This window comes from Labeo rohita, unplaced genomic scaffold (assembly GCF_022985175.1).
Source record: "Labeo rohita strain BAU-BD-2019 unplaced genomic scaffold, IGBB_LRoh.1.0 scaffold_219, whole genome shotgun sequence".
NCBI lineage: Eukaryota > Metazoa > Chordata > Actinopteri > Cypriniformes > Cyprinidae > Labeo > Labeo rohita.
The window spans coordinates 58,808-71,976 of NW_026128429.1; the positions used below are offsets into that span (position 1 = coordinate 58,808).

Below are 13,169 nucleotides of genomic sequence, written 5' to 3' on the forward strand. Positions count from 1 at the left end.
ATTGGTCACGGGTGCTGACGCAATTGGCGCAATGGATACTGGGAGATGTAGTCCGGGGTGTAAAGCAACAGTCAGAGTGTGAAGATAGGGTGAGAGTGACATCTGGTGGTGAGCGGACCATGGAACACCGACCAGATTCGTAATACCTATCTCTTGCTGGATCTAACGTGCAATTAAAATCACCAGCAATTATATATTGCCCCAAGACAGTCAGAGATTTGAGACAGTCAGAAACAAATTGTTATAGAATTTAGGGTCATCTTCTTTAGGTCCATAAACATTTATCAGACTTATATTTTCAAATAACAGCATACCCTGGACTATGATGTATCTGCCTGCAGGATCCTTAATTATTTTTTTAATTTGTAAAGGAACAGATTTATGATTTAGTATTATAACACCTCTAGCATGGGTGGTATAGGGGGCAGACAGCACCTGACCTTGCCATCTTCTTCTTATTTTAGAAATATCCCCACTCAATAGATGAGTTTCTTGCGAGAAAATTATTTTTGATTGCAAGAATTGTATCCTGTTCATCACTTGTTTAACCTTTGTAATTTTGTTTAAACCCCTACAGTTCCATGAGGTAAACTTCACCTTCAAGCTACTAGACATTAGCTGTCTAATATAACCTTAAAGATTTGCTTGTTTGATGGAAACACACCCACATACAAGAAGAAAACAAGAAACACAACAACAAGAAAAACGCACACCTTATACCAACCGCTTATGACCGATCCGGGTCTACGCAGTACAAAGAGCCGTCTGTCTCTCGCTTTTGATTATTTCCTTCTCTTTAGCTCACTCTGCTATTATCAAGTACTACTCTACCAACATTTTTTACTTAGTTGTACAGAACTGTGCAACATTCGTAAACATAAGCATTAAAAGATTAATATATTGGAACACTCAGGAACATAACAAATAATGACATACCTGGGGGGTTGAGCTGAAGGATTAACAAAAATTAAATAAAAATAAATAAATCAAACAATACTGCTATTATCCATGTAAAGTTCGTTGTGGGTTGAACGTCCCTTGCGAATGTCAAACGGTCCAATATTTGAATGTGTATCATGGCCATGTTTTCCTTTTCCACCCTAGGTACATTTTAATTGTTTTTAACCATGAGAATAAACATATGCATCATGAAAAAATATATAAATAGCCAAGTTTAACAGGAAACATTACGCATAAAGAATTGTCGCGCTCTCTCATTTGAAAATTACATAAAATGAATTAGCCAACAATGCCGTCACATTTTCCTGATGGTAGTCTCTTACATCGGTAGGTTCGTCTTGATCCTTCAAAGAGACTGGACAAATTTGTCTACTTCAGCCAGAGTTTGGAAGGTGTAGAATCTTTCCGTGTGTCTCAGGAGCCGTACTGGAAAGATAATTCCGTGCTTATGAATTCCCTTGTCTCGCAGCCTTTTTCGCACACCATCATAGTCACGCTGCATCTTGTGTATGCCGGCGGAGAGGTCTGGATGAAAACGGCCTTGTTCGTTGTTGTAAAAAGCATTCCCTTTAACTCTGGCTGCCCTTAGCACTCGCTCCTTGTCTCTGAAGTTCAGGAACTTCATAATCAGTGTCCTCGGGTGTGTCGTTCGCGAGCCAATATTTGTCAGAGTGCCAATTCTGTGAGCCCGCTCAATTACCAGAGATTCCCGCGATTCCAATCCTCTGGTGTCCATGTTCGCAAGCATTTAATGCTGTTCTAAAATTGTTTAAACCAATGTTTGTTAAAATACATTAAAAAGGGTCTGTAAGGAGGTGATGGTTCCCCCTCCCCTCCATTTACATCAAATTGGTTCAGCCCAGGCAGCCATACCTGCCATATTGCTCTTTTAACGCTCTTTTCCATTTTTCTCCCGAACGGAACAGTGTTACTGATGTGTGAGCTGAAGCTGTTGTGACGACCTGTTTATATAAAAATACATTCTCTATGCAGATCCAGTCCGGTGCTCTTCTGTGGTTCTTCACAAAATTTTCACAACGCAGACTAAAGAATCCTACGGTTACATATACATATATACAGTATATATAAAATTTAGGTCCAGTGGCTCATATGCTCACGACACTTGGTGTTCGGAAATAACACCCATCTATGATGCGGCATCTTCATGTTAATCACGGGTTTGCAGATTCTCTACAGTCGAGCACCTCAGCTGAAACACACCCTGCTCACCCTTCTGGTGTTGGAATCATTCAGTATAAACTATTCTATATAAAACTATATAAAAATCAACTCATTTTACTTCAAGCTTGTAAATCTGTTATTGTATTAAAGTACAATAAAATAAAATACAAAACAATATGTTATGTTATCAGACCTATTTGTTTGTTTCATCAGTGTCCAGGAAGCAGCATCTGGATGAGGCCTTGCTGAACCTTATGATTATTGGTGGAAAATGAAGGCCTTTTATTGCCTTTGTCCACTTCCTGGATTCCACAGACACAATCCCAGGAAGAAAGGCCCTGAAACAAATGTTGATAGTGTTGTGAATTTTTTTCTTAGAGACCAGGAGACGTTTTTGGATATCTTGAAGCAGAAGTTTCTCTTTATTCAGATACTCGCTGCTCTGCACTGCAGTCTTCAAAAAGTCGTCTGACAATATCTCAGCACAGCAAAGTATATAGGTTTGAAGGAGGCGGAGTACATAAAGGTGGAATCAATCTAAACAAAGCATGCAAATGTGGTACAGGAAATCAGCCCAGTAAAAGATTTTTCCCAGCCTTGATCTATTTAGCATACCAGTGTCATTCAAATGCAAAGGTGCTAAACAAAAGGCACAGTTGTACCTTGAGCTTAGACTTCACACTTAACTTGGGAAACCTGCCAGATGCTCAGGAAATGTATAAAGACAAAAGGTTACTGTCTCAGGGCTTGGGCTGTCTGCTAAATCACAATATACATAACCTTTTAGAAATTTGTAATCCAACAATAGAAAAATACAGGGTCATCAAGGACCAGGCTGTGGCACAAGTTTCAAAGGTGTCCACAGTCAGCTCAACAGCGGATATGTGGACCTCAGTAAATATGGATGCCTACTTGGCAGTGACCTGCCACTTCATTACAGAAGAGATCCAGCTGTCAACTATTCTGATAGGAGTAAAACAATTCATAGCAGAGGCCAAAGACACTCTGATGACAGAGAGGAGAATCAGAGACAAAGTGAGGAGTCTGACTACAGATGCAGCACCAAATACGATAGCATGAGCCGATCTCCTCACTGTGTTTTGTCCACATGTTGAATCTGGTGATGAAAAAGTCACTGTCACAAGCATCAGACCTTGATGACATTCACACCAGGGCACAGAAAGTTGTGGTGCATTTCAAATCAAGCACTACAGCAAAAGAGAAACTGTCAGATGGGAAGACCAGGGCATAAACGTCTGCAAGAGCTTGAAACCCACTGGAACGGCACATTCACAATGCTTCAGAGGCTCCAAATCACCAGTCTGAACACCAGCCTCCTCCCATTATCTGCTGAGGAGTGACACAATAAATCAATGTCTTTCAGTTCTCTTTCAATTCCACCAGGTCACTGAGGAGATGTCGACAGAAAAGAGGGTCTCTGGATCAAAAGTGATCCCTACTGTGAAGATGCTGAAGCACCTTGCATCCAGACAGTGGGCTTCAGTACCACATCCAACTGCCAGTAAGTTGGTCACATGTGCATCAAATTGTACCACCAGTGCAATTGCAGAGCTCCAGAGCTAAAATACTTTTACTCAGTGTTTTGTATTCATATTTTCCGAAATGATAATGATCTCACTTATATTTTTTTCTTTGCTTATCTAGATATTTGAAGGACAAACTGCTTCCCAGGACAGAAGACCCATTAAAATAGTGTCTTCTCAACTTAAAGTATTTCTAAGTAGTAACAGCACAACATATTTAAACATTTTATTAGTAAATTGACATTTCACAATGTTTTAACACTTTCTTGTGTGGACAATGATTCTCAGAAGGAAAACAAAACTGCTGTTGCAATAATAAATAAATGAAAAATTCAGATTTCCCAGACTTTTTACCACAATGTAAACCCCAATTATCATGACAAACATTTAATGTGTCAATCTGAAAATGACACTGAAATCATGAAAGCACACATTATTTGTTTCTACAAGTGATTATTAATATTAGTTGTGAAACTGATTCAGACTTTGTCAGAGATTTCAGTTCATAAACAGCTGAATCGAGTATTTCTAGACTAAATATTCATATTTCATTCAACATTGTTGTGGATCAGCAAGAACCTTTTACATCCATTTACTTCAATAAACAAATGATCATTTCATCTCTAGAACAGAAATAAACAATTATTCATTTACAACATACACTAAAAATGTGTTGAATCGACTCTTTCAGTGCTGCAGTACTACAAACAATATGATATTATCATCAACTAGATGAAGACATTTAGACACAATCTTTGATGTCGTCTTGAGAAAGTCCAGCCTGACGCTCTGAAAGTGGTTTGAAGTGGTTTTAAAGTGTGAACGGTTTTGAGTCGCTGCTGTTTCTCTCAGACACACAAACACACACATCACTAACAAGAGCATTTGTGACACATCACTGTTTGTCATTGGTCAGATATGATTAAGATGATTTATTTGAACCCTTCATCACGTGTTTTGATAATTTCTCATTTTTAAAGATGAATAAATGTCCTTGTTTTGTGATCTGATGTTCAGATCAACAGTCTCTTACTCATGTGATCTGTATTAAATATTGAAACATGATGAAAGATGAAAGCAGGAAGATCCAGACCTACAGATTATTGACAGGTAAGATCCTCAGAGAGAAAGAATCATCATAATTATAGAAGAATGGTGTGAGTGTTTGAGTGAAGGTGGTTGTGAATGTGTGTAGATGTGTGTTAGTTACAGGATCAGAGAATGACACTGTTCCTCCGTCATAGTCCAGATTCACTCGCACACGATCAAGATCCTGTTCAACACGAAAACCAGAACGTAAAGGCCGTTTGTACCGATACACAAACCAGACACCAGTGTTGAAGAAATCCTGTCCCTTCCTCTGGTTTGATGCTGTAGTTACTCCAAGAATCCAGACTGAACTCTGTTTGACCTCCACATCCCAGCAGTGTGTTCCTGAGCTAAAACCCTCTGAACCCAGAACACAGGAATACCAGTCAAAAAAATTATTAATTTTTTAGTGGCCATGATTACTTTTTAAATTAAATGTTACCAAAAAAAAAAAAAATCTCCAAAAAATGTATAAATGAACATTGTGGCTCAAAATGCCCCAAATAAACAATTAAAAGAAGAATTATTGTTACAGACGGGGTGTTGAGTAGAAAACACAAGAAAGTGGCTTTTTCAAAAAAGTCGGTATTGTATGTTTCTCATCAATAATTCAACACAAGTTCTTATATTCTGTGTGGAATATATTTCTGGCCTCTGCATCACATCTGGCCATTAAAGAGACCCAAAAATTATAATTCTCTCATCATTTATTAACCCTCATGCCAGACCAGATTTTTATGAATTTCTTCAGATTTTTACTGCATATAATTCAAGTGTACAGAACCGCTTCAAAACCACACAAAGTGAACACAACGGTAAAGTTTAAATAGTTAGTATTTGTATGTAAATCAACAGGGGTTATTTGGTATAAACTGTCTCCTTTTCTTTATATATTTTTTGAAGCATTATCTTTGGACAGGCCATACACTTGCATTATGTGCAGAAAGATTGGTGATTTTCTCGAAAACTCTTAGTTCCCTTTTGAGGAACCCGAACTGCATCCTCTAGGGGTCGCTATGGGGAATGCCATCTCTGTGACCCATGTCTGAAGCCTACATACAAAAAGCGCACAGCCTGTGACATCACTTCCAGTGCGACTCGACACTGCCGGTGCGTCACTACCGGTGCAACCACAGTATAAAAGGACGCCAGTAGAACACAACATTCTCTTCTTTGTCTTCAATAATGATCTTTTGTCTGAAACTAAGCACAAAATGACTGCATGTTCTCTCACCAGAGGGTTTAAGGATGGCTTGCGTGTGACAATGTGTGGTAAAGAGCAAGCACTTTCTGCTCCCGAGAGGGTTTATTGTGCTCATTGTATTCTTTGCTTGTGTCTTGCGAGAGGCAAGCACACTCTGATAACCCGCACCTTTCATACGGTTCATGGGCTGTGCATGTGTGATGAGTAATAAGCGAAAATCAGCTCTCGAGGGAGTCGAATACAATCGTCGCATTCATTGCTTGTTTCTTGAGAGAGACAGGCATGCTCTCATACTTGCTTTCATGAGCTTGTGGACTGTGTGTGTGTGGTGAAGAGCTGCGCATCCAGCACTCGAGGGAACTGAATGTGCTCATCACAATGCATTCGCAGAGAAGGGAGGTGAGTCTTCACTGTATACCCGAATTTGCATGAGTGTATTCACCTCTCCCAGCATTAACAACACATTCTCAGCGGTGGTTCCGTTCCACCTGATTCCCAGGGGAATCTAGTGTGTGGGTGGAGCGTGCTCAGCTCCCGTTGGTCATGGTCTTCGTCACCTGCTGTTGGGTGGGGCTGCATGTGCTGCGCAATGCAATGGTTTGCTGGTGGGCTGTGCGGTGTCGGGTGGTGGGCACGGTGGGGCGCAGCTTGTCAGTGGGCTGCGGCTCTGTGCCACTCCATCTGGCTGCGTGTAATGAGGGTTTGCGAATATATAAAATAATAGTAAATATATGCCAGCTATCGGAGGATAGCCATGTGCTAGCTCGGTGATTGCTCCCCATCCTAGGGTTTTTAGGTAGCGGTCTCTTTGATCTCTTACCCCGACAGTGCTGTCTCCCCTGCTAGGGTTCTAAGTAGACATCTCACTCTTTGTGGTCAGGTTAATCTCAGCTGGCCCCCTTCTGTTAGCATTCCTAGGCACATTGACTATATGAAGATACCTTTTTGCTATTTCTGTGATTGCTCCCCTTCTTAGGGTTTTTAAGCAGATGGTGCTGTCTCTCCTGTTAGGGTTGTAAGTAGATGGCCCACTATGGTGGTCTGGGCAGCTTCACAAGAAGGTCTACCTGGGCTAACTGGAGTCATGCGCGGGAACCACGGTGGGTGAGTACGACCCTGTTCTTATGTGTCTAGCCTCTTCTGCTGTATTTCTGGGACCTTGTGTTGTGTTTTTCTGTCTGTTATGTAGGTCCTCTTTGAGCACCTCCCCCTCTGGTCTTTGTCTACAGTTGTGGCCTGCTTGTCTATTTGGATCTGCTTGTCTGTTTTGATCTTGGTAGTGGCCTATGCCCCCTCAAGAGAATACCCACAACAAAGCCTGAGGGCTGGGGAAGCTGCTGCTCTCTATGCAGCCATACTGAGTTGAACCGGATTCATCTCTACTGAAAAGTCTAATCTCCTGTGATCAGATCACATTTCCAAGGCCTCTTTGGCAGGGCACGACGATGCCCCCCTCGCTGCTGGACGGTCTCTTAAGAGCTTGTCACCCCTGGGCTAATCAGGTGTTCCTACTTGTCTCTCTGGAGTTAGAAGCCTGTCCTGAAGCACTGACCTCTCATGCTGGTTAAGTGTATCGGCTCCATGGCAGTAATATCAGACAGCTAGCTGTGGCTAATTGTCTGTTTGGCGTAGCGATGCTCCCCTCACCTTGAGGGCTGGTCCTGAGCATTACCCCGAATGGGCAACCGAGGTTCGCCCTTACAGCCTACCCCTTGGAGCCTTGTTTGGAATGCCTAGCAGTGCTCCCCTCATCCGAGGGTTATCTACAAGCACACCGCTTCTGAATAAGCGGCATTTCTAAAATCCATGTTATGGTAAGTGCCCACACAAACCTTTTCTTAAATCCATGTATATAGTAAGTGCACACACAAGTCTCTGGGCATTTTTCTTAAATCCACACTGTGGTATGGAATGCACCTAGATTTTGCATCCATTCTAAAATCCTGTATGGTAGGGATTAACGCGCTTATGGCCCATACCTTTCTTGAGTTGGTTCAGACCCCGGCCACCTTGGGTCCTTACGCATCCTTGAGCAAGGTGTTGCTACCTATGTTCTGTAGGACGGTTCCTGAGCGAACCTATGCAGAGCCCGCGGTAGCAGCCTGGGTGACAGGCCAAAACTAGGTGAAACCCTAGGCACTTGGCTATATCCCCTTAAAGGAATATTTTCTGATTCCAAGCTTCGAGCTGTACCCCGGGTCCAGCATTTCTGATCCCTTTCAGGTAAGTTTTTGGGTATGCAGCTCAGGTTTTTGGCCAGAGAGGATAATGTCACTGACAGCCGTCACTACATCTCAGGGGCAACTCCATTAGGCCTGAGGGAGTTGGTACTTAGTGCTCACATCTATGATGGCATGCACTGCATATAACTGTTCCCCATAGCGACCCCTAGAGGATGCAGTGTCTCGTTCCCTTCTCAGGGAACCAGGGTTACATACATAACCTGAGACGTTCGTGTTCATCTGAAGAAGGAACATTGTATTCAAATGGGTTGGCATTAAGGTGTGAAGAATGGATTTTTTTGTGTTTCACTGTGCTGCATTTTAATTGTTGTTTTTGCACTGGAAAGATGTGTTTGATCTGTGCCACTGTGTTTTGTTTTCTCTCTTTAATCAAACTTTTGTGTGTCTGTCTGACAAAACAGTTAATGTAGTTTATTTTTAAGCAATTTCACTTTGTCTTGAGGAGATGGTTCAATATGATGGAAAAAATAATTCCAAAAAAAACTTCTGTGTCTTTCATGAGACTGAAAATAAGAGTCCAGCACACTGAATTGTGGGATTGATTATTTGTCAAAGTGATGTGCTAATTGTGGTGCAGTAGATGATCTGGTTGTTCACACATAATGCTGAAATCTGTCAATATCACATCATCATCATTTCCATTGTGTGTGTATAAGAGCTCAGATCTTCTGCAGTCAGACTCACTGTTCTGGACGACGTCCTGCATCTTCTTCCAGACTCTGAACGGCAGGTTGCCCAAGTAACGCGGCACACAAATCAAAGCTCCAGAAGGCATCTGTGGATCCGGCTGTGAGATTTGGACTCTGGAAGAACATTCAGGAGTCAGAACTGCAGTGGCTTTGGATCAGAAGCAGAGAGACCAGAGAAACCAGCAGATCACTCACCTTTCCATTGAGACTGGAAACTCCTGCAGAACAAACACACCATTGATCATAAACAACTCAATCAATCATCAATCAATCAATCAATCAGTGATCTGAAATTAGACCTTCAGAAAGCAGACGTCACTGGTGTTCATCATCTTCTCCGTGTCTTTGATTGTGTGTGAAAGAGCTGAGATGTGTCTGTTGATCTCCTCCAGCTTCTCCTTCATCCTCTGCTTCTTCTGCTCCTCTCCCTCAGTGCAGTGATTGTAGCTTCTTCTTCATCTCTGAGAAACTGATGAAGCTTCTCAAACTCCTGTTTAATCTGACGCTCTGTGTGCTCAGCATGAGACTGAAATCAAAGCACATTCACTTCAATCATCTCCATCAACACAATCCCATCATTCACATCTGAGAGAAACTAATCCATTATATTAAATATATCAGATCATAACTGTATATAGTGATCCTACAGCTGCAATCACAATGACTCTCCATTCTGTTTCCTCACCTTGATGTGTTCAACTGTTTTCTCAAACTCTCCTTTCATTTCTTTATTGTGTTTTAGTTTGTCCTGTAATGATTTCAGTGTTGTATTGAGCTCCTCCTAGAATTAAACAAAATAAAAACACATAAAACACCAGATTACAGTGAAACAAGAAGAGAAGACGATACAATGATATGATCATATAATGCAGTGCAAAAGTATTTCTTCTGTTTTTGTGAACATCTCATACTAAATTAATTCAGAAATTAAAACCTGTCATAAACAAACACAACCTGAGTTGTTTGCAAATTACAATGCTATTTATTAAAGCAAAATTAGTTCTCCAATACCAACTGGGTCTGTGTGAAAATCTATTTGCCCCCATAGTTATTAATTCCCCAAATCTCTGAAACTTTATTGATAATGGAGTTCAGCTGGACTAAACACAACCAGCTCTGATCAATCAAATCAACACTAAAACAGGATGCTTAAAACAACATGAAGTTGAAGCTAAAAGTCGTTTCGCTCACCTTATATGACGAAACCACTTCAGTGATGGGTCTGAATTTATGATTGTCGTGTTTTTGTGAATTCATACACACTACACACACCGGCTGTTTGTCCTCCGGACAGAAGAGTTTGAGTTTCTCACTGTGTAAACTGCAGATCACCTCAGATCCTGATGAACGCCTCTCATTTCTCTCCTTCAGGAACGACTCACACAAGTTTTTTAACACAAGATTAAATGGAGATTCAGATTTTGAGGACACTCCTGAGTTTTCTTGGTTCTCCAGAACTGTTGAAGACACTCTTTACAGACACTGTGACTACATGATAAAACAACAGGATTCTTGAAGATTTCCTGACATACAGGACAAGAAAAATCATCTTCAGATAGTGACGCCATTTTCATTTTTTGAGCTCCAGCGATCTAAACTTTACTTTCACTTTCTGAACTACAGTTAGAAAAACGAATCACCACAAGAATCACCAAAGATTTACTGTCTATTCAGAAACAAACTGAACAAAAATCCTTCTGTAAAGTGTTTTTCTTAGTTCTTCACTGATGACTGATTCTTTATTGGTTTTGTCAGTAGAGAAGAGAGTCAGTGAGACAGAGAGGAGAAAGAACACGTCAGTCTCTTCGTGGTAAAAGCTGTAAGAGGGTGGAGTTTATGATCAGGTGACTTTAAACAAGTCGGGAACATCAGTATTTTTTCATTTTAAATTTTAACAATTGTATCCCAAATGAACTTGCATTGAAACATTAAAATAATGCTATAAAACACAAAAGAACAATAAAACGTTACACAAATGTTGATTTAAAAAAAAAATGCAGCATCTGTTAGACATCATGTACACTGTCTGTGGACAAAACAAACACTGCATTCATTTAAAATGCATGTTTATTTCAATGTAATTTCTATCTGAAATACAAATCAACTCACAGTCACAGTGTGTTTGTATGAAACCTTTGCTTCACAATGCTCATTTTGGCCTCTGTTGTGAACATATGATCAGAAAATATTGCCAGACTGTTGTAAAGGAAACAGATCAATTTAGCTCAAAGCGAATTATTTAAGATTTAATAGGGAATTTGAACAGAATCTCCGATTCTACGGCGGATCGGCCAGCGATTTATTGAAGGAGCCGTATAACATCAACTCTGTAACAGACACTAATATCCAAAATATAGTGAAAACACTATTTATTAGCACGGTAACAGTCACGTACACACAGGGATGAGACCAGAAGCAGTGGTAAGTGCAAACAGTGGAATCTTATTAACAGATTGGTAGTGGACAGAATGCAGGAATCTTATCTGACAGTCCTTGTAATGATGAGTAGAGTAGATCTGAAGGGGTGAGCAGAGAGGCAGTCATAAGCACCGGAGAGTCCTCGGGGAAGTAGCATGGGGTCTGGAGCTAGTGATGGGGTAGTGAACGGTAGACCAGACAGAGAAGGACTGAGGGAGTGATCTTTTATAGGGCGTGGCTGATTGGGTGCAGGTGTGTGTAATCAGAACTCCGGTGATGCGGAACGAGTGGGCAGTGCTATGGGTGAGGTGGCAGGTGGAGGTGTCACTTTGTTGATCTGCCTCAGGATTCGGAACGGACCAGTGTAGTAGGGACTCAGTTTGCGGCAGGGCAATCGCAGACGCAGGTCACAGGTGGAGAGCCAGACTTGATCCCCTGGTTGGTATACGGGTGCTGCCCTCCTCCTGGTGTCAGCGAAGGTCTTATGTCGGCAAACTGCCCGCTGGAGATGATGGTGTGCTGAGTCCCACACTCTCTCGAAACCAGTGGTCAACAGCTGGAACAGACCACAGCAGAGGGGGAGGAACCCCTCGGGAACCACTTGGGAGGAACCTGCTCCAGCTGTGTTGGTCCCTGTGGCAGTATGACCGGAGGTAACGTCCCAGCTCTTGGATCTTTCTCTCAGTCTGGCCATTGGTCTGTGGGTGGTAACCAGAAGAGAGATTAACAGATACACCAAGTAGCTTGAAGAAAGCTTTCCAGACATGAGAGATGAATTGAGGACCCCAATCCAAAACACTATCTCCTCCGGGAGACCGACGGAAGATATGGTGAAATAGGTTTTCGGCAGTTTCCAGTGCCGTGGATAGTCCCTTCAAAAGGAACAAATTTGCAGGATTTAGAAAATCGGTCTACTATGACCAGAACACAGGTGTTACCTTCGGAACTTGGCAGGTCTGTGACGAAATCCACTCCAAGATGGGACCAGGGCCTCTGCGGGATGGGTAGTGGCACCAGCTTTCCTGTGGGTAGATGGCGGGGAGTGTTAGACCTGGCACAGACTGAACAGCTTTGGACATACCTGATGGTATCACGGTGCATACTGGGCCACCAGTAACGAGATTGTAGGAGTGAGAGACTCCGTCCGCTGCCTGGGTGTCCAGAGCCCGGAGATTGGTGAGCTGTGCCCGTAGGGCACGTAGATCTTCCCTTCTGGGCACTCTGGTGGTGCTGGCTCCTGGAGGATGGCTTGCTGGATCTCCCATGTTCCAAATGATGGGACTTACAATCAGATCTGAGGGTACAATGGGTTCTGGTTCGGAAGGTGAGTCTAGGGAGAATTGTCGAGAGAGGGCATCAGCTGTAACATTCTTTGATCCAGGTCGGTAGGTGATTTTGAAATTAAATCTTGTTAGGAAGAGTGCCCAGCGGGCCTGTTGGGGGTTGAGTCGTTTGGCTTCTTGTAAGTATTGGAGGTTCTTGTAATCGGTGATGATGGTGAATGGATGATTAGCCCCTTCCACCCAATGTCACCACTCCTCCAGGGCCAGTTTGATGGCCAGCAGTTCCCGATTACCCACGTCGTAATTCTGCTCCCCCGGAGACAGCTTACGTGAGAAGAAGGCACAGGGATGGAGGAGAGAAGACTCGCCGACCACTTGAGATAGCACCGCTCCAACTCAGACTGTGGAAGCGTCAACCTCTACAGTGAAGGGACGTTCAGGATCCGGATGATGTAGTAATGGAGTGGTGCTAAAGATGGTCTTGAGCCACTGGAAAGCTCCGTTGGCAGCGGGGTTCCATGTGAGATGTTTCGGTTTAACCCTCAGGAGGGAGGTTA

The 13,169-nt window shown here is 42.4% G+C and overlaps 1 protein-coding gene across 1 annotated transcript; it reads right to left on the minus strand.

The window, feature by feature from the left end:
- Nucleotides 1–4,003: 4,003 nt before the first annotated feature.
- Nucleotides 4,004–10,147, minus strand: LOC127159469 (E3 ubiquitin-protein ligase TRIM39). The gene is made up of 6 exons (XM_051102278.1): nucleotides 10,103–10,147; nucleotides 9,597–9,692; nucleotides 9,211–9,437; nucleotides 9,107–9,129; nucleotides 8,907–9,025; nucleotides 4,004–5,135 (listed from the first exon to the last, which is right to left on the minus strand). The coding sequence occupies exons 3-6, from the start codon at nucleotides 9,313–9,315 to the stop codon at nucleotides 4,780–4,782; spliced, it is 603 nt and encodes a 200-aa protein (XP_050958235.1). The 5' UTR covers nucleotides 9,316–9,437; nucleotides 9,597–9,692; nucleotides 10,103–10,147; the 3' UTR covers nucleotides 4,004–4,779.
- Between the last annotated feature and the right edge of the window lie 3,022 nt (nucleotides 10,148–13,169).

Excerpts from the sequence above, each read along its gene's own strand:
- LOC127159469 (XM_051102278.1), bottom strand. The coding sequence starts at position 9,315 with ATGAAGGAGAAGCTGGAGGAGATCAACAGACACATCTCAGCTCTTTCA. Across the intron at positions 9,026-9,106 it reads TTTCCAGTCTCAATGGAAAG|AGTCCAAATCTCACAGCCGG; the intron begins GTGAGTGATCTG and ends ATGTTCTTCCAG. Across the intron at positions 5,136-8,906 it reads GCAGGACGTCGTCCAGAACA|AGGGTTTTAGCTCAGGAACA; the intron begins GTGAGTCTGACT and ends TTCTGGGTTCAG.